The sequence below is a fragment of the Cherax quadricarinatus genome, unplaced genomic scaffold (genome assembly GCF_038502225.1).
Source record: "Cherax quadricarinatus isolate ZL_2023a unplaced genomic scaffold, ASM3850222v1 Contig901, whole genome shotgun sequence".
NCBI classification, from domain to species: Eukaryota; Metazoa; Arthropoda; class Malacostraca; order Decapoda; family Parastacidae; genus Cherax; species Cherax quadricarinatus.
This window is the reverse complement of record NW_027195927.1, coordinates 3,626-26,406: the sequence shown is the minus strand read 5'-3', so window position 1 is coordinate 26,406 and position 22,781 is coordinate 3,626. Positions and strand designations below refer to the sequence as shown.

Genomic DNA, 22,781 nt, shown 5'->3' with positions numbered 1-22,781 from the left:
ATATTCCTCACACTGGTTGACTGTGATCTGACTCACGTATCTATCACGTAGTAATATTCCTCACACTGGTTGACTATGATCTCTCTAGTAATATTCCTCACACACTGTATTGACTGTGATCTGACTCACGTAGTAATATTCCTCACACTGGTTGACTGTGATCTGACTCACGTAGTAATATTCCTCACACTGGTTGACTTGACTGTGATATTCCTGACTCACGTAGTAATATTCCTCACACTGGTTGACTGTGATCTGACTCACGTAGTAATATTCCTCACACTGGTTGACTGTGATCTGACTCACGTAGTAATATTCCTCACACTGGTTGACTGTGATCTGACTCACGTAGTAATATTCCTCACACTGGTTGACTGTGATCTGACTCACGTAGTAATAATCCTCACACTGGTTGACTGTGATCTGACTCACGTAGTAATATTCCTCACACTGGTTGACTGTGATCTGACTCACGTAGTAATATTACTCACACTGATTGACTGTGATCTGACTCACGTAGTAATATTCCTCACACTGGTTGACTGTGATCTGACTCACGTAGTAATATTCCTCACACTGGTTGACTGTGATCTGACTCACGTTGCAATATTCCTCACACTGGTTGACTATGATCTGACTCACGTAGTAATATTCCTCACACTGGTTGACTGTGATCTGACTCACGTAGTAATATTCCTCACACTGGTTGACTGTGATCTGACTCACGTAGTAATATTCCTCACACTGGTTGACTGTGATCTGACTCACGTAGTAATATTCCTCACACTGGTTGACTGTGATCTGACTCACGTAGTAATATTCCTCACACTGGTTGACTGTGATCTGACTCACGTAGTAATATTCCTCACACTGGTTGACTATGATCTGACTCACGTAGTAATATTACTCACACTGATTGACTGTGATCTGACTCACGTAGTAATATTCCTCACACTGGTTGACTGTGATCTGACTCACGTAGTAATATTCCTCACACTGGTTGACTGTGATCTGACTCACGTAGTAATATTCCTCACACTGGTTGACTGTGATCTGACTCACGTAGTAATATTCCTCACACTGGTTGACTGTGATCTGACTCACGTAGTAATATTCCTCACACTGGTTGACTGTGATCTGACTCACGTAGTAGTAATATTCCTCACACTGGTTGACTGTGATCTGACTCACGTAGTAATATTCCTCACACTGGTTGACTGTGATCTGACTCACGTAGTAATATTCCTCACACTGGTTGACTGTGATCTGACTCACGTAGTAATATTCCTCACACTGGTTGACTGTGATCTGACTCACGTAGTAATATTCCTCACACTGGTTGACTGTGATCTGACTCACGTAGTAATATTCCTCACACTGGTTGACTGTGATCTGACTCACGTAGTAATATTCCTCACACTGGTTGACTGTGATCTGACTCACGTAGTAATATTCCTCACACTGGTTGACTGTGATCTGACTCACGTAGTAATATTCCTCACACTGGTTGACTATGATCTGACTCACATAGTAATATTATTCTCACACTGGTTGACTGTGATCTGACTCACGTAGTAATATTCCTCACACTGGTTGACTGTGATCTGACTCACGTAGTAATATTCCTCACACTGGTTGACTGTGATCTGACTCACGTAGTAATATTCCTCACACTGGTTGACTGTGATCTGACTCACGTAGTAATATTCCTCACACTGGTTGACTGTGATCTGACTCACGTAATAATCCTCACACTGGTTGACTGTGATCTGACTCACGTAGTAATATTCCTCACACTGGTTGACTGTGATCTAACTCACGTAGTAATATTCCTCACACTGGTTGACTGTGATCTGACTCACGTAGTAATATTCCTCACACTGGTTGACTGTGATCTGACTCACGTAGTAATATTCCTCACACTGGTTGACTGTGATCTGACTCACGTAGTAATATTCCTCACACTGGTTGACTGTGATCTGACTCACGTAGTAATATTCCTCACACTGGTTGACTGTGATCTGACTCACGTAGTAATATTCCTCACACTGGTTGACTGTGATCTGACTCACGTAGTAATATTCCTCACACTGGTTGACTGTGATCTGACTCACGTAGTAATATTCCTCACACTGGTTGACTGTGATCTGACTCACGTAGTAATATTCCTCACACTGGTTGACTGTGATCTGACTCACGTAGTAATATTCCTCACACTGGTTGACTGTGATCTGACTCACGTAGTAATATTCCTCACACTGGTTGACTGTGATCTGACTCACGTAGTAATATTCCTCACACTGGTTGACTGTGATCTGACTCACGTAGTAATATTCCTCACACTGGTTGACTGTGATCTGACTCACGTAGTAATATTCCTCACACTGTGATAGTAACTATAGTAATATTATTCACACTGGTTGACTGTGATCTGACTCACGTAGTAATATTCCTCACACTGGTTGACTGTGATCTGACTCACGTAGTAATATTCCTCACACTGGTTGACTGTGATCTGACTCACGTAGTAATATTCCTCACACTGGTTGACTGTGATCTGACTCACGTAGTAATATTCCTCACACTGGTTGACTGTGATCTGACTCACGTAGTAATATTCCTCACACTGGTTGACTGTGATCTGACTCACGTAGTAATATTCCTCACACTGGTTGACTGTGATCTGACTCACGTAGTAATATTCCTCACACTGGTTGACTGTGATCTGACTCACGTAGTAATATTCCTCACACTGGTTGACTGTGATCTGACTCACGTAGTAATATTCCTCACACTGGTTGACTGTGATCTGACTCACGTAGTAATATTCCTCACACTGGTTGACTGTGATCTGACTCACGTAGTAATATTCCTCACACTGGTTGACTGTGATCTGACTCACGTAGTAATATTCCTCACACTGGTTGACTGTGATCTGACTCACGTAGTAATATTCCTCACACTGGTTGACTGTGATCTGACTCACGTAGTAATATTCCTCACACTGGTTGACTGTGATCTGACTCACGTAGTAATATTCCTCACACTGGTTGACTGTGATCTGACTCACGTAGTAATATTCCTCACACTGGTTGACTGACTCACGTAACTGTGATCTGACTCACGTAGTAATATTCCTCACACTGGTTGACTGTGATCTGACTCACGTAGTAATATTCCTCACACTGGTTGACTGTGATCTGACTCACGTAGTAATATTCCTCACACTGGTTGACTGTGATCTGACTCACGTAGTAATATTCCTCACACTGGTTGACTGTGATCTGACTCACGTAGTAATATTCCTCACACTGGTTGACTGTGATCTGACTCACGTAATAATATTCCTCACGCTGGTTGACTGTGATCTGACTCACGTAGTAATATTCCTCACACTGGTCGAAACAATGCACAATGGAGGAACCATCACACTCTTGCTGCCAACTGCCCTTTGAAAGAAATCCTCAAGGAAAACCTAGACGAAGAACAAAAGAAACCATGTACAAGGTCACCAACGTGCGCCGCCATCACAAAACCACAAGCTGATACCACCAAAATTCTCACGGCCACGTTACCCTTGTCTTTCAGCGAGAACATACTTCTTCAGCCACTACGTGACGGTGCTCCAACAAAGATCTACTGCTGCATGATATATGCGCACTTGCAGAATATGGCAGCTCCAGGAACCTTCAACTCCATTATCAATGAGCTCCTCAGACTCAACAATAGTCTTATCTTTCCTCATTCGCCACCCTCAGCAGATATACTCAAGGTTACTTCAAAGAACATCAACCTTGCAGTTCCTGCAGACGGGATTCCTCCACCAGAGCACTGGACTCGCGCAGAACCGACTCCAACCAGCGACAAATATCACCACTGACACGTCACCAACGACTTCCACCGCCTCTGCTACAAATATCACCGCTGACAACCCACCTACGACCTCCACCGCCACTGCTACTGATCAATCACAATCCTCACCTAAAGCCTACCAACCTGCTAAAGCAGCAAGAATACCTGATGCAAAGGCAACATCAGCGCCTACCTACGCAGAATGGCGAGTCACAACTGACCAATATAGTAATGCAATGTATTGCCAAGAACTTTACACTCGACTCCGATATGGGACAGTCAAGTTTACTGGCGAGCCTGAACACCTACGCAGCACTAAAGAAATGCTTGAGGACTTCGAAGAATATGTCAACAGACTTCTGCGCCAGGATTAAAATTGTGGGTAATAGTGGGATATTTTCCTCCCAGGCAGCCGTAGAAAAAGTCCATCCTCCTACACCGGATACTCAGTAGAAATATTCCAACAGTCCTGGCAAGGGATTTTTAATGTTCATCACCCCGCTCTCTTCATCTGCGGCGCCGCCCAACCACTAGGTGATCATAAGGAAAAGTAAGTACTGAATCTAACCTCAGCAAGAAACCTATCGTTTGTAGGCCCATTCTTCAAATATGTGGGTCCTTACCCGGGGACACCCGACGTAGTCCTTACGGACACAGATTGCGGAAATGTCGGATCGGATGATATTCCCTCTACCGGGTAACCAATTGACCAAAACCAACTAAAAACACTAGGCTTTGACCCCTTCAGAGACCACATACCATACTGTTCTGCTAGAGAACCAGTCTTCAACTGCAAAAGACGAAGCAATCAGCTCCCTTCACGAAAGAATCTCAGATTCCACCCTTGCATGCTGCGAACATCATCAAAGATAAACCAGCAGTACAAACCAACCAGGGAAATTAAAGATATCATGAAAAATTACCACGCAGAGTGTAGCAGGATCCACCAGATGGGACAGCCCACGTTGACTTTACTGCAGGGGATGAGGCGGGAATTAATCACCCGCCAATAAAGAGAATTATGGAAATATCTTGTTCTCTGGGCTAACCAATGCAAACATCACCCCGAACAGTTCTGGAGTATGATTCGCCAGCTCTTGTGGGCTAAGCCCACGCCTACACAATACCTAACACACTCCTTTACCGATGAAGACGATGAGGAAGTGGCTACCAACCTTCATGACCTGCAAAACCAAGCCAGCTTAATGGGTGAAGTGTGGGAGAAAATCCTCTCACACAATGATAGTAGAAGATTCAGTAATAGCCATTACCAGTGAGTCAACCAATGGACAGATGACAACAAGGCAGATTTCCAACTATTTAACACATCTACTCTCGAAGATGAACACTCCCTTACTAGACCAATTACCCTATGGGAGATGTGCCAAGTCATAGGCAGTATGAGGAATAAAGCTCCTGGCCCCTCAGGCATAACAATGAAACAAATAAAGTGTCTAACCCGAAACTGCAAGATGTGTCTGGTTAATATCTATTATGCCATTTGGCCTCCGGACAATTTCCGTGACATTTAAAACAGCAAGGATGATAAGCACAAACTATTGACCTACCTCCTTACTTGAGGTTAAGGGTAAAGTCTTTGTAAAAATCAACTCTTACAGACTGAACTATTCCATGGATTTCAGTCACCTCTTCACCGAGAAACAGTTTGGTTTTAGGACCCATCGTGGAACCCAACACTCTATCAATATCATCTTCGATGCCGTGGGCAGCCTGCGGAAACAGGGCAGTCTTACCCTAACTGCAGCTCGGGATGTACACAAGGATTTTGATAACCTGTGGCACGATGACCTCATATTCAAACTTGTCTACTTTCTAAATCGCAACTGGACTTTTCTCAGACCTATATATAATTTCTTAAGAGGTAGAAGCATCATCACCACCTTCAACCGCAAGACGGAGGAACCATTCACACCAACAGCGGAAGTGCGACAGGGTTCGTGCCTGAGTCCAGTACTCTTCAACATGTATGTATATGACCTCCCCAATCTAAATTTAATGACATCATCATTACACAATTTGCTGACGATATTATCCGTGTAGTTTCATCCACCCCTTCACCTGGACAAACACAGGGGTAGAAGGGTTGTAAAAAAATATGAATGCTGAATTACGTAGACTAGCAACCTGGGAGAAGAAATGCAGAACCATAAACAATCCTGACAAGCTCCTCATCAGCACCATCGGATGTTTTGCCACAACAGTTGAAACCAGAGATACACTTATCGCTATCAAAAACCTGAATAAGATCGTGGGCTACAAGATCGACAGATTACTCCACTCCACACCACACTTCACCAAAAAGATAAACTTAGCAAAAGCCCACCTCAGTCAACTGTACAGGTTTAATCAGCTCCCGTAGCATGACGCACTTATATAATACCTATGCTTGAATATCCTTTTGTGCCCATGTCCCGCAGTCACCAGACTGCGGGACAAAATCAGAATGGAAGATCTGCACATCCAACAGGCTAGACAAACTAAAGAAGAGACAATTATATGGCATGCAAGAACAGTATATACCAAACAGAGAAAGCTCTCCCCAACCAACTAATACCACCGATTACATCATCAGTACACCTCACCACAGGACCCACAGGATGTCCCCCCAATGAAGAGTCCAACGTTTCATTCACAAGGAGAACTTCCCATGACCAAAGATTCTGAGTGATCTCCATGAAGATATAGAAGAATGGGTAACACCAGAGCCGTTCTATGTCCAGGATAGATAAATCCACCCCTACTATGGAAACCTTACAACTTAGGGCAGGAAAACGCCTCAGAAACAGATCATCACTGGTCAACAACTAAAATGCTTTCGAGACCAGAGTAGCAATTTCCAACTAATTTCAGGTCACTGATCATGACTATCATGGTTAAAATTGTTTGTTAACTCTACTTTTCAATATACACCTACGTGTCACAACAGGTTCCACCAGGCTTGCTGCAGTGTTTCTTACCACACTCACAGTCTCACTGATCATCATTATTGTTCCAGTTGTCATAGAAGGTGGTTGTGATGTGCAAGTTTATATTTTAAGGTGAAAGGTCGGTGATTTTCTTAGCCAAACATTTTTTAAACTTGTAATAAATATACACTATTGATAATCATGTGAGGCATATTATATTATTTTTTTTTTTCGTACTGAATTATAAAAATACTTCTGCTTAGCTGCCATGCTCTATATTATAATGATAAATTAATGAATAAATTTTCTGTTTATCTTCTAAGTGTTGTTTTCTTCCTTCAGATGCCTCGTACTTGTGTGAATAGTGCAGACAACTTCTGCTACATTTGTGGTTAGGTGACCTTTGTATCACAGAAGCGCCGTATAACTTCTATGGTTAGAAAGGCATATCACCTATATTTTGGATGCAAGATTGGTGACCAGGATAATAATTTGTTTCCACACATATGCTGCAACAATTGTGGGAGGTATTCAAGTTAGTAGCGAAGAGATTTCTCGGAAACAGAAGGGAAGGTGACTATGAAGAATTGGTGGAAAACCTCATCAAAAGTTACAAGAACATGGGATGTAATGTAATATGTCACTTAAAATCCACTTTTGGACTCACATTTAGACTTTTGAGGTAGTAGGTTGGTAGACAGCAACCACCCAGGGAAGTACTACCGTCCTGCCAGATGACTGTGAAACAGAAACCTGTAACTGTTTTGCATGATGGTAGGATTGCTGGTTTCTTTTTCTGTCTCATAAACACGCTAGATAACAGGGATATCTTGCTACTCCTACTTACACTTTGGTCACACTTCACAGACACGCACATGCATATATATATATACATACATCTAGGTTTTTCTCCTTTTTCTAAATAGCTCTTGTTCCTCTTTATTTCTTCTATTGTCCATGGGGAAGTGGAAAAGAATCTTTCCTCCGTAAGCCATGCGTGTCGTATGAGACGACTAAAATGCCGGGAGCAATGGGCTAGTAACCCCTTCTCCTGTAGACATTTACTAAAAAAGAGAAGAAGAAAAACTTTATAAAACTGGGATGCTTAAATGTGCGTGGATGTAGTGCGGATGACAAGAAACAGATGATTGCTGATGTTATGAATGAAAAGAAGTTGGATGTCCTGGCCCTGAGCGAAACAAAACTGAAGGGGGTAGGGGAGTTTCGGTGGGGGGAAATAAATGGGATTAAATCTGGAGTATCTGAGAGAGTTAAAGCAAAGGAAGGGGTAGCAGTAATGTTGAATGATCAGTTATGGAAGGAGAAGGGAGAGTATGAATGTGTAAATTCAAGAATTATGTGGATTAAAGTAAAGGTTGGATACGAGAAGTGGGTCATAATAAGCGTGTATGCACCTGGAGAAGAGAGGAATGCAGAGGAGAGAGAGAGATTTTGGGAGATGTTAAGTGAATGTATAGGAGCCTTTGAACCAAGTGAGAGAGTAATTGTGGTAGGGGACCTGAATGCTAAAGTAGGAGAAACTTTTAGAGAGGGTGTGGTAGGTAAATTTGGGGTGCCAGGTGTAAATGATAATGGGAGCCCTTTGATTGAACTTTGTATAGAAAGGGGTTTAGTTATAGGTAATACATTTTTTAAGAAAAAGAGGATAAATAAGTATACAAGATATGATGTAGAGCGAAATGACAGTAGTTTGTTGGATTATGTATTCGTAGATAAAAGACTGTTGAGTAGACTTCAGGATGTGCATGTTTATAGAGGGGCCACAGATATATCAGATCACTTTCTAGTTGTAGCTACACTGAGAGTAAAAGGTAGATGGGATACAAGGAGAATAGAAGCATCAGGGAAGAGAGAGGTGAAGGTTTATAAACTAAAAGAGGAGGCAGTTAGGGTAAGATATAAACAGCTATTGGAGGATAGATGGGCTAATGAGAGCATAGGCAATGGGGTCGAAGAGGTATGGGGTAGGTTTAAAAATGTAGTGTTAGAGTGTTCAGCAGAAGTTTGTGGTTACAGGAAAGTGGGTGTGGGAGGGAAGAGGAGCGATTGGTGGAATGATGATGTGAAGAGAGTAGTAAGGGAGAAAAAGTTAGCATATGAGAAGTTTTTACAAAGTAGAAGTGATGCAAGGAGGGAAGAGTATATGGAGAAAAAGAGAGAGGTTAAGAGAGTGGTGAAGCAATGTAAAAAGAGAGCAAATGAGAGAATGGGTGAGATGTTATCAACAAATTTTGTTGAAAATAAGAAAAAGTTTTGGAATGAGATTAACAAGTTGAGAAAGCCTAGAGAACAAATGGATTTGTCAGTTAAAAATAGGAGAGAAGAGTTATTAAATGGAGAGTTAGAGGTATTGGGAAGATGGAGGGAATATTTTGAGGAATTGTTAAATGTTGATGAAGATAGGGAAGCTGTGATTTCGTGTATAGGGCAAGGAGGAACAACATCTTGTAGGAGTGAGGAAGAGACAGTTGTGAGTGTGGGGGAAGTTCGTGAGGCAGTAGGTAAAATGAAAGGGGGTAAGGCAGCCGGGATTGATGGGATAAAGATAGAAATGTTAAAAGCAGGTGGGTATATAGTTTTGGAGTGGTTGGTGCAATTATTTAGTAAATGTATGGAAGAGGATAAGGTACCTAGGGATTGACAGAGAGCATGCATAGTTCCTTTGTATAAAGGCAAAGGGGATAAAAGAGAGTGCAAAAATTATAGGGGGATAAGTCTGTTGAGTATACCTGGCAAAGTGTATGGTAGTTATTATTGAAAGAATTAAGAGTAAGACGGAGAATAGGATAGCAGATGAACAAGGAGGCTTTAGGAAAGGTAGGGGGTGTGTGGACCAGGTGTTTACAGTGAAACATATAAGTGAACAGTATTTAGATAAGGCTAAAGAGATCTTTGTGGCATTTATGGATTTGGAAAAGGCATATGACAGGGTGGATAGGGGGGCAATGTGGCAGATGTTGCAGGTGTATGGTGTAGGAGGTAGGTTACTGAAAGCAGTGAAGAGTTTTTACGAGGATAGTGAGGCTCAAGTTAGAGTATGTAGGAAAGAGGGAAATTATTTCCCAGTAAAAGTAGGCCTTAGACAAGGATGTGTGATGTCACCTTGGTTGTTTTATATATTTATAGATGGGGTTGTAAGAGAAGTAAATGCGAGGGTCTTGGCAAGAGGCGTGGAGTCAAAAGATAAAGAATCACACATAAAGTGGGTGTTGTCACAGTTGCTCTTTGCTGATGACACTGTGCTCTTGGGAGATTCTGAAGAGAAGTTGCAGAGATTGGTGGATGAATTTGGTAAGGTGTGCAAAAGAAGAAAATTGAAAGTGAATACAGGAAAGAGTAAGGTTATGAGGATAACAAAAAGATTAGGTGATGAAAGATTGGATATCAGATTGGAGGGAGAGAGTATGGAGGAGGTGAATGTATTCAGATATTTGGGAGTGGACGTGTCAGCGGATGGGTCTATGAAAGATGAGGTGAATCATAGAATTGATGAGGGGAAAAGGGTGAGTGGTGCACTTAGGGGTCTGTGGAGACAAAGAACTTTGTCCTTGGAGGCAAAGAGGGGAATGTATGAGAGTATAGTTTTACCAACGCTCTTATATGGGTGTGAAGCATGGGTGATGAATGTTGCAGCGAGGAGAAGGCTGGAGGCAGTGGAGATGTCATGTCTGAGAGCAATGTGTGGTGTGAATATAATGCAGAGAATTAGTAGTTTGGAAGTTAGGAGGAGGTGCGGGATTACCAAAACTGTTGTCCAGAGGGCTGAGGAAGGGTTGTTGAGGTGGTTCGGACATGTGGAGAGAATGGAGCGAAACAGAATGACTTCAAGAGTGTATCAGTCTGTAGTGGAAGGAAGGCGGGGTAGGGGTCGGCCTAGGAAAGGTTGGAGGGAGGGGGTAAAGGAGGTTTTGTGTGCGAGGGGCTTGGACTTCCAGCAGGCATGCGTGAGCGTGTTTGATAGGAGTGAATGGAGACAAATGGTTTTTAATACTTGACGTGCTGTTGGAGTGTGAGCAAAGTAACATTTATGAAGGGGTTCAGGGAAACCGGCAGGCCGGACTTGAGTCCTGGAGATGGGAAGTACAGTGCCTGCACTCTGAAGGAGGGGTGTTAATGTTGCAGTTTAAAAACTGTAGTGTAAAGCACCCTTCTGGCAAGACAGTGATGGAGTGAATGATGGTGAAAGTTTTTCTTTTTCGGGCCACCCTGCCTTGGTGGGAATCGGCCAGTGTGATAATAAAAAAAAATATTTAGACTTCCAGTGAACTGTGGGCCAATTAAGAACATAAGAACATAAGAAAGAAGGAACACTGCAACAGGCCTACTGACCCATGCAAAGCAGGTCCATGTCCCCCCCCCGGATTAGCGCAATGATCCACCCCCCCCGGATTAGCCCAATGACCCACCCAGTCTGGTCACCTCCACTCAAGGAAGGAGCACGGCACCAGACCCAGCAGCACAAGCTAGTCAGGTCAAACTCACACCCACCCACAGCCACTCATGTATTTATTTAACCTATTTTTAAAACTACACAACGTTTAGCCTCAACTGTACTCGGGAGTTTGTTCCACTCATCCACAACTCTATTACCAAACCAGTGCTTTCCTATATCCTTCCTGAATCTAAATTTTTCCAACTTGAAACCATTGCTGCGAGTCCTGTCTTGCCTGGATATCTTCAGCACGCTATTTACATCCCCTTTATTTATTCCTGTTTTCCATTTATACACCTCGATCATATCCCGCCTAATTCTACGCCTTTTGAGGGAGTGGAGATTCGGGACCCTCAGTCTCTGGGAAGATTTCTGATACATGGGATCATCTTTGTCATCCTCCTCTGTACGTTTTCCAGAGCATTTATATCCATTCTGTAATACGGTGACCAGAACTGAGCAGCATAGTCTAAATGAGGCCTAACCAAAGATATATAGAGTTGAAGAACAACCTGAAGACTTCTATTATTTATACTTCTTGATATGAAGCCAAGAATTCTGTTAGCTTTATTGCGAACACTAATGCACTGTTGTCTTGGTTTTAGATTACTGCTAACCAGAACTCCTAAATCCTTTCCGCAATCAGCAGTATTAAGATCTACATTATTTAGTTTATATGTGGCATGGCTATTTACCTGTCCAACATTTAGAACTTTGCATTTGTCAACATTAAACTGCATCTGCCACTTCTCTGACCTTTGCATCAGTCTATTCAAATCATCCTGGAGTGCTCTAGTGTCTTCATTAGAATAAATTGGACGGCTTATTTTGGTGTCATCAGCAAATTTGCTTATGTCGCTATTTATTCCCTCATCTATGTCGTTTATATAAACTGTGAACAACAACGGGCCCAACACTGACCCCTGAGGAACACCGCTTGTGACGTGCCCCCATTCTGATTTCTCCCCATTTATGTAAACTCTCTGCTGCCTATTTGTCAGCCATGCCTCTACCCAGGAAAAAATTTCTCCTCCCATTCCGTGTGCCTTAAGTTTCCTCAATAGCCTCTGGTGTGGAACTCTATCGAAAGCCATACTGAAGTCCATATACACAATATCATATTCATTACCATGATCTACCTCCTCAAACACCTTAGTGAAAAATGTTAGTAAATTTGTAAGACAGGAACGCCCCTTTGTAAAACCGAGTTGAGATTCATTAATCAATCTGTTCCTATCAAGATGGCTATGAATTGCTTCGGCAATTATTGATTCTATAAATTTTCCCACTATGGAGGTAAGGCTTATTGGCATATAGTTCAAAGCCAAGGTCCTGTCACCTGCCTTGTAAATAGGTATTACATTTGCCATTTTTCACTTATCAGGCACTATGCCAGTTTGTAGTGATATGTTAAAAAGATTAGCCACAGGTATGCTAAGTTCCTCTTTACATTCCATTAACACCCTTGCAAACAGTTCATCAGGACCTGGGGATTTGTTAGGGTTTAATTTCTCTATTTGTCTGAGGACCATATCACTAGTTACCTCAGTCGTGCATAGTTTTTTATCGTCCTGTTCTACATAATCTATTATTTCAGGAATATCGCTAGTTTTTCCTGGGTGAAAACTGAGAGGAAGTAGGTAATGAGAATTTCACACATATCCTTATCATTGTCAGTGACCTGACCAGAGTTACTCTTAAGTGGGCCAATCTTGTCCCTAATCTTACTTCTGTATACCCGAAAGAACCCCTTTGGGTTAGTCTTTGAAACCCTTGGAACCTTAGCCTCATAATCCCTTTTTGCTTTTCTTATTCCTTTATTTCTCTCTTTAATTGAATATATTGGTTTCTTAACTGCCCATCCCCTCTTTTGATACGCCTATATATGCCTCTCTTTTGACCAATGAGTTGCTTTAATCTATTGTTCATCCATTTGGGATCATTTTTGTTAGATCTAATTTCTCTACTCGGAACAAAAGTTGTCTGTGCAGCTAGAACTATGCTCTGAAAAACGTCATATTGGCAACCAAGATCACCTACCTGAACCATAGTCAGGACATCCCAATTTAGCCCACCCAGGTAATTTTTCAGGTCCCATAAAGTCGGCCAAGCGAAAATCTGGGACAGAGATTTGATTGCAGTTATCTGGGTAATTCCATGATAGATTGAAACTAAGTGATTTGTGATCACTTTCCCCAAGCTCATCATTAACCTCTAGATTATTAATTAGTGACTCTTTGTTGGCAAGAACCAAGTCAAGCAGATTGTTTCCTCTAGTTGGTTCTGTCACAACCTGTTCTAAAAAGCAATCCTGAACAGTATCAAGAAAGTCACTAGACTCAAGATTTCCTGTCATATTGTTCCAATCAATTTGTCTAAACGTAAAATTTCCCATTATTACTTTATTTTGAATATTGTCTTTTAAACATATCCCTGAGGTATCCCTGTAATAACTGTTGTTTTTAACCTTAATGCTGCAGCCTGATTGTTTCCCACAAACATCCATACCTCTATAATCTATCAGTTTAAATTCCTAGATAAGTCATCAATTACCCTCTCAATCGAATTGGCTAATGCAACCACTTCATCCCCAGAGAAATGAACCCCATCCCTTGCATATATATCACGTTTGCCAAAGAATAGGTCTCAGTTATCAATGAATGGGATTGCAAGTTCCTTGCAGTACCTGTCTAATCAGCAATTTATACTAATTGCCATAGACATCCATTCATTGCCCACTCCCTTTCTAGGCAAGATGCTACATATGACTGGGATCCCTCCCTTAGACCTAACTACTTCTATGGCTGACCTGTACTTATCGAGCAGCTCCTGTCTCGTGCCCTTCCCCATGTCATTACCCCCAGCACTAAGACAGATAATGGGCTTGTTCCCATTACCTGCCATAATATTATCCAACCTACTGACTATGTCACCAACACCAGCTCCAGGAAGACACACTCTCTGTCTGACCTTTCTGTCTCTGTTACAAAATGCACGGTCCATATACCTTATCTGAGAATCGCCTACTATTAAAATATTCTTACCTTGATTAGCAGGAGAATCAGTGGTACCTTCAACCTCACTAACCACTGAAGTACACTCGTCTTGGAGAACAGAGAATCGATTTCCCACCTTCACATCTTCTCTATAAACTCTCATCTTCCTTCTTCCTGAACTGTGAACCACTTGCCACTTAAAGCGGCTGCCACCGTCACTGCTGGTGACAATTTCCTCCTTACCAGCTAAATCCTTCTCACACTCACTCCCAAAATCATGTATGCGAAGCTTCAGCTTCCTATTTTCCTCCTTAAGAAGTAGAATCTCCTTCTTCAACACTTGAACCTGAGATTCTAAAACACTACAACAAGTCATGGTGCTTGGTAACAGCCCACGCTAACTCCCAAGAGCTTAGGCAGGTATGATCACACGTGACCACTGACCTCAGCGTACTGACCACTGGCCTCATGGTACCAGGGCAAATGGGGCACAAGAATGCTTGCAGACTATTGCTGGACATTGGCAACAGATGATTCTTCAGCCCACTATAAGCGTCAAGCATAAATGTAGAGAGTAGGTACGGATTAGAGTTTAAAACATACTGACACATATTGTACGTTATAATAAAATAATCCAATATTACATGCCTCGTATCTTTAAACCGTTTTAAAAACCACTAAACAGTTTTAATTAAATTGTTGCACCTCAGAATATCTAGATAAGTCTTGCAACTCTCCACTAAAGCTACTGAAGGACAGCGCCTATAGTCATATTACCACTATAAGTGATGGCTCTGGGTGATGGAACAGACACTCAGCAGACACAGAAGAAAACCTTTATCACCATCATACACCAAGTTGGAACTTGTATTACTATAATCACTTAATGTGATAACAATGGACACCTTAAAAGACTGTTAAAAGGAGGCTCCAACTTTTTTTATTCGGAGTTAAATGTCCCATAAGTAAAGAACTATTAAGTGAAAACAAGAAAGAAACCAAGAAAAATTGAAGCAGTAACGTCACTTATGCAGCAATAACCAGACTTCAGGTATAAACTAAAAAATAAAATAATAAAAGCAATAAAAAAAATAAAAATCACCCAAGAAGCTGGCTGAGTAGCTGCAATTCCAATAAACTAAGCAAAAATTATCCAACATACATAACCTATCCTTAACTCCACAGCGCAGTACAACAAGAAACAATCAGTTCAATAGTCAACGAAGTATTCCGTGAGAATAATCTTCTAGAGATAAAGTTCTCAGACAATACATGGATTGACGTACTTAGTGGATACAAACATGCTACACTACATACAAACATGCTACACAACATACAAACATGCTACACAACATACAAACATGCTACACAACATACAAACATGCTACACAACATACAAACATGCTACACAACATACAAACATGCTACACAACATACAAACATGCTACACTACATACAAACATGCTACACTACATACAAACATGCTACACAACATACAAACATGCTACACAAACATACAAACATGCTACACAACATACAAACATGCTACACAAACATACAAACATGCTACACAAACATACAAACATGCTACACAACATACAAACATGCTACACAACATACAAACATGCTACACAAACATACAAACATGCTACACAACATACAAACATGCTACACAACATACAAACATGCTACACAAACATACAAACATGCTACACAAACATACAAACATGCTACACAACATACAAACATGCTACACAACATACAAACATGCTACACAAACATACAAACATGCTACACAACATACAAACATGCTACACAACATACAAACATGCTACACAAACATACAAACATGCTACACAACATACAAACATGCTACACAAACATACAAACATGCTACACAACATACAAACATGCTACACAACATACAAACATGCTACACAACATACAAACATGCTACACTACATACAAACATGCTACACTACATACAAACATGCTACACAACATACAAACATGCTACACAACATACAAACATACTACACAAACATACAAACATGCAACACAACATACAAACATGCTACACAAACATACAAACATGCAACACAACATACAAACATGCTACACAAACATACAAACATGCAACACAACATACAAACATGCTACACAAACATACAAACATGCAACACAACATACAAACATGCTACACAAACATACAAACATGCAACACAACATACAAACATGCTACACAAACATACAAACATGCAACACAACATACAAACATGCTACACAAACATACAAACATGCTACACAACATACAAACATGCTACACAAACATACAAACATGCAACACAACATACAAACATGCTACACAAACATACAAACATGCAACACAACATACAAACATGCTACACAAACATACAAACATGCAACACAACATACAAACATGCTACACAAACATACAAACATGCAACACAACATACAAACATGCTACACAAACATACAAACATGCAACACAACATACAAACATGCTACACAAACATACAAACATGCTACACAACATACAAACATGCTACACAAACATACAAACATGCAACACAACATACAAACATGCTACACAAACATACAAACATGCTACACAAACATACAAACATGCAACACAACATACAAACATGCTACACAAACATACAAACATGCAACACAACATACAAACATGCTACACAAACATACAAACATGCAACACAACATACAAACATGCTACACAAACATACAAACATGCTACACAACATACAAACATGCTACACAAACATACAAACATGCAACACAACATACAAACATGCTACACAAACATACAAACATGCTACACAAACATACAAACATGCTACACAAACATACAAACATGCTACACAACATACAAACATGCTACACAAACATACAAACATGCTACACAACATACAAACATGCTACACAACATACAAACATGCTACACAACATACAAACATGCTACACAACATACAAACATGCTACACAACATACAAACATGCTACACAACATACAAACATGCTACACAACATACAAACATGCTACACAACATACAAACATGCTACACAACAAACATGCTACACAACATACAAACATGCTACACAACATACAAACATGCTACACAAACATACAAACATGCTACACAAACATACAAACATGCTACACAACATACAAACATGCTACACAACATACAAACATGCTACACAAGCATACAAACATGCTACACAAACATACAAACATGCTACACAACATACAAACATGCTACACAAACATACAAACATGCTACACAAGCATACAAACATGCTACACAAACATACAAACATGCTACACAACATACAAACATGCTACACAACATACAAACATGCTACACAAACATACAAACATGCTACACAAACATACAAACATGCTACACAACATACAAACATGCTACACAAACATACAAACATACTACACAACATACAAACATACTACACAAACATACAAACATGCAACACAACATACAAACATGCAACACAACATACAAACATGCTACACAACATACAAACATGCTACACAACATACAAACATACTACACAAACATACAAACATGCAACACAACATACAAACATGCTACACAACATACAAACATGCTACACAACATACAAACATGCTACACAAACATACAAACATGCTACACAAGCATACAAACATGCTACACAAACATACAAACATGCTACACAACATACAAACATGCTACACAACATACAAACATGCTACACAAACATACAAACATGCTACACAAACATACAAACATGCTACACAACATACAAACATGCTACACAAACATACAAACATGCTACACAAACATACAAACATGCTACACAAACATACAAACATGCAACACAACATACAAACATGCTACACAACATACAAACATGCTACACAAACATACAAACATGCTACACAACATACAAACATGCTACACAAACATACAAACATGCAACACAACATACAAACATGCTACACAACATACAAACATGCTACACAAACATACAAACATGCTACACAACATACAAACATGCTACACAAACATACAAACATGCTACACAAACATACAAACATGCTACACAACATACAAACATGCTACACAAACATACAAACATGCTACACAAACATACAAACATGCTACACAAACATACAAACATGCTACACAAACATACAAACATGCTACACAACATACAAACATGCTACACAACATACAAACATGCTACACAACATACAAACATGCTACACAACATACAAACATGCTACACAAACATACAAACATGCTACATAAGCTTCCTCACAGCTATGAAAATCTGTCCTGGAAATACTGTCAGGGATTATGAAAATGAACAGCGCAATAAATTAGTGTACAAGCTCCATTAACTGATAAATGTTCCTCGATAACACCTGTAATTATGCCCTAACACATATGGACTCACGGACGTTCAAAGAAAATTAAATTAAACCACTGAAACAACAAGTGAAATTCAATTTTATGACCCACTTAAGTGGAAGTACCGGTTAGCTTACCTACCTCTCTCTTTGTAGCCAGCATTATCCGGCCCTAGTTTATATCATTTATATTCTTGTCAATGATCTTATAGCCAGATGCAACTATAGCTATGTGCAGTAATTAAGAGTGAACAAGGTCTCACGCCATAACAGCTACACACTCCTAAATATTTTATTTTAATTCTTAATGTTTCCTCGATCATGGCTGCCAATATGATCATGGTGGCTATTATGATCATGGTGGCCACTATGATCATGGTGGCCACTATAATCATGGTGGCCACTATGATCATGGTGGCCACTATAATCATGGTGGCCACTATGATCACGGTGGCCACTATGATCACGGTGGCCACTATGATCATGGTGGCCACTATAATCATGGCTGCCAATATGATCATGGCGGCCAATATGATCATGGTGGCCAATATGATCATGGTGGCCAATATGATCATGGTGGCCAATATGATCATGGCGGCCACTATGGTTATGGCAGCCACTATGATGCTGGACAAACCTTGTTAAATTGGAAAGCAAATATTTTATGGCAAATAATAAGACATTTACATGAAATTAAAGATTATGAGAATACTGAATGTGCACAGAAGTGTGAGATACCTGACCAAGGGACAGGAAGATAGTGAGAACGTTCCTCTCAGGTTATATAACACTTTTTATGCTTCTGTTTCAAACACAGTAAAGTAGTACCTGTTTGGATAGTTTCTTTCTCCCTTCCTATTACTTTACATTTAATCTGATTATTAAATAATTCATTATAAACTGGGACTTAAGACTGATAATAGTGACAATACTCACTAATCCAGGAGGGGGAACTACAGTGTACTCAGGCTTGGGCGGCATATTACTCGGTAATGTAAGATCATCAACATCATCTTGTTCATCATACACCAAGAGAGCAAACTGATGAGCTTTTAAATTTTCACAATCAAGTCCTCCCATGAAGCTCATCCAGAATGCTCCAGATTTCTTGTGATCAGCCTGAAGCACAAAATCCCATTTCTCACCTGAAATTCCACATAATAGTCTTTGTGTTTAATTGCCTTGTGATATTAAGGTATTACTGACTTAAATGGTACAATAAAAAATTCAGTTCCACCATTGAAATGATATGAGCTGAAGAGTTGTAATTTCAGGGCATAACTCCCCAGTTTCGCCCATATCGCTAACTTTAATAAGAAATTGTTTAATGTGACACGGATACACTTTACGGTATCCTCTTTTAAATAAGGATGGTGAAGATTGAGACCCTTATGCAGCATATGGGAATCTTTATTCAGGAAACGTTTCGCCACACAGTGGCTTCATCAGTCCAATACAAAGAGGAAGGCATAAGGAGAGGAGGAGAATGAGGTAATCAGTCCCTCAACCTGGAGTCGATGTGTTCAGTCCATCAATCTTGTAGAATGTACATTCTACAAGATTGATGGACTGAACACATCGACTCCAAGGTTTAATTGGAAGTTTTTTTTATTTCGTTTTATAAAAATAAAACGTGAGAGGGTTGTTCTGTGTTCATTAACAGGTTCAGATTTTCTTTTATATTTTTCTGATTCTCAGTTTAATCCAGATAAATAAACTGCATGTTAATAATTAAACGCAAAATACAAAGATGCATTTTGTTATCAATATATTATTGATAAAGGATCTAGGTAAATGTATGTTCAGTTTCTTTGTAAAATTTAAATCAATATTGTTCCAGCCTCTGGAAGAAATGTTAGCTGTTTGATTTAAGAGATTATTATTATATCCAAACTACTTTAAAAATCTTGCTTAAATGGGCAATAATTATATTTACTCGTCAACCAGTCATTCTCGATGTATTGTTTACATAATGTATTCGAAGATACAACACACTTCGTTAAAATAATATCACGTAAATGCATGTACTTATGAACTAAACGTGTAGCCTCTGCTAGCGCCATTATCTCAGTTATCTTTGTTGTTACTAACATATATTAGACCTATACCAACATCTTAGATATAGCCTATCTTGGTCTAGTTGAATTCAAACTATATAGGACATTCACTCCAAGTTGGTCAGTCGATTACTGACGTTTGTTTGATCAACAATCTTGAATACCGGAAGAGTGATTTCAATGTTTGTTGGTAATTCTACTATTGCCAATGTTTCATTTGTTAATGACCACTGTCTCTTTGAGGATACAATGACAGAACCTCGTTGACCACTGTCTCTTTGAGGATACAATGACAGAACCTCGTTGACCACTGTCTCTTTGAGGATACAATGACAGAAACTCGTTGACCAGTGTCTCTGTGAGGTTACAATGACAGAACCTCGTTGACCAGTGTCTCTGTGAGGTTACAATGACAGAACCTCGTTGATCAGTGTCTCTGTGAGGTTACAATGACAGAACCTCGTTGACCAGTGTCTCTGTGAGGTTACAATGACAGAACCTCGTTGACCAGTATCTCTGTGAGGTTACAATGGCAGAATCTCGTTGACCATTGTCTCTGTGAGGTTACAATGACAGAACCTCGTTGACCACTGTCTCTTTGAGGATACAATGACAGAACCTCGTTGACCACTGTCTCTTTGAGGATACAATGACAGAACCTCGTTGACCAGTGTCTCTGTGAGGTTACAATGACAGAACCTCGTTGACCAGTCTCTCTTTGAGGATACAATGACAGAAACTCGTTGACCAGTGTCTCTGTGAGGTTACAATGACAGAACCTCGTTGACCAGTGTCTCTGTGAGGTTACAATGACAGAACCTCGTTGACCAGTGTCTCTGTGAGGTTACAATGACAGAACCTCGTTGACCAGTGTCTCTATGAGGTTACAAAGACAGAACTTCGTTGACCAGTGTCTCTGTGAGGTTACAATGACAGAATCTCATTGACCAGTCTCTCTGTGATGATGCAATGACAGAACCTCGTTGACCAGTCTCTATGTGAGGTTACAATGACAGAACCTCATTGACCGGTCTCTCTGTGAGGTTATAATGACAGAACCTCGTTGACCGGTCTCTCTGTGGCGATGCAATGACAGAACCTCGTTGACCAGTCTCTCTGTGAGGTTACAATGCCAGAACCTCGTTGACCAGTCTCTCTGTGAGGTTACAATGATAGAACCTCGTTGACCAGTCTCTGTGAGGTTACAATGACAGAATTTCGTTGACCAGTGTCACTGAAAGGTCTCGATGACAGAACCTCGTTGACCAATGTCTCTGTGAGGCCACAATGCCACAACCTCGTTGACCAGTGTCTCTGTGAGATAACAATGACAGATCCTCGTTGACTTGTGTCACTGATAGGGCGCAATGACAGAACCTCGTTGACCAATGTCTCTGTGAGGCTACAATGACAGAACCTCGTTGACCAGTGTCACTGAAAGGTTACGATGACAGAACCTCGTTGACCAGTGTCACTGTAAGGTCACAATTACAAAACCTCGTTGACCAGTGTTTCTGTGAGGTTACAATGACAGAACCTCGTTGACCAGTGTCTCTGTAAGGTTTCGATGACTCAACCTCGTTGACCATTGTCTCTGTAAGGTCACAATGACAGAACCTCGTTGACCAGTATCTCTGTGAGGTTACAATGGCAGAATCTCGTTGACCATTGTCTCTGTGAGGTTACAATGACAGAACCTCATTGACCAGTGTCTATGTGAGGTAACAATGACAGAATCTCGTTGACCAGTGTCTGTGGTGTTGCAATGACAGAACCTCATTGACCAGTGCCTGTATAAGGTTACAGTGGCAGAACCTCGTTGTAGTCTATTGTACAGATGTGTCAAGCAGTTTCTGTCACACTGCGCCTCTTAAAGCATGTATATCAGGCAACGCTAGTTTACCTAGTAATTTATTGTCAGGAACAATTAATGTACATTCTCATACATGACTATCAATGTTATCAGTGCATCTCGGTCCTGTGGTCCAGCAGACTTTCCACAAAATAAGTACTTGGGAATATACTCGGAAGCATAGCTTAAAGA

The 22,781-nt window shown here is 40.4% G+C and overlaps 1 protein-coding gene across 1 annotated transcript in view; it reads right to left on the bottom strand.

Moving 5' to 3' along the window:
* LOC138851531 (uncharacterized) overlaps positions 1–19,825 on the bottom strand; it is a gene marked incomplete at its 5' end in the record, with an annotated part of 111,911 nt that extends 92,086 nt beyond the window's left edge. The window contains one exon of the mRNA XM_070080743.1: positions 19,617–19,825. Coding sequence (XP_069936844.1) covers positions 19,617–19,825 — 209 coding nt within the window. The remainder of the gene's footprint in view (positions 1–19,616) is intronic.
* Between the last annotated feature and the right edge of the window lie 2,956 nt (positions 19,826–22,781).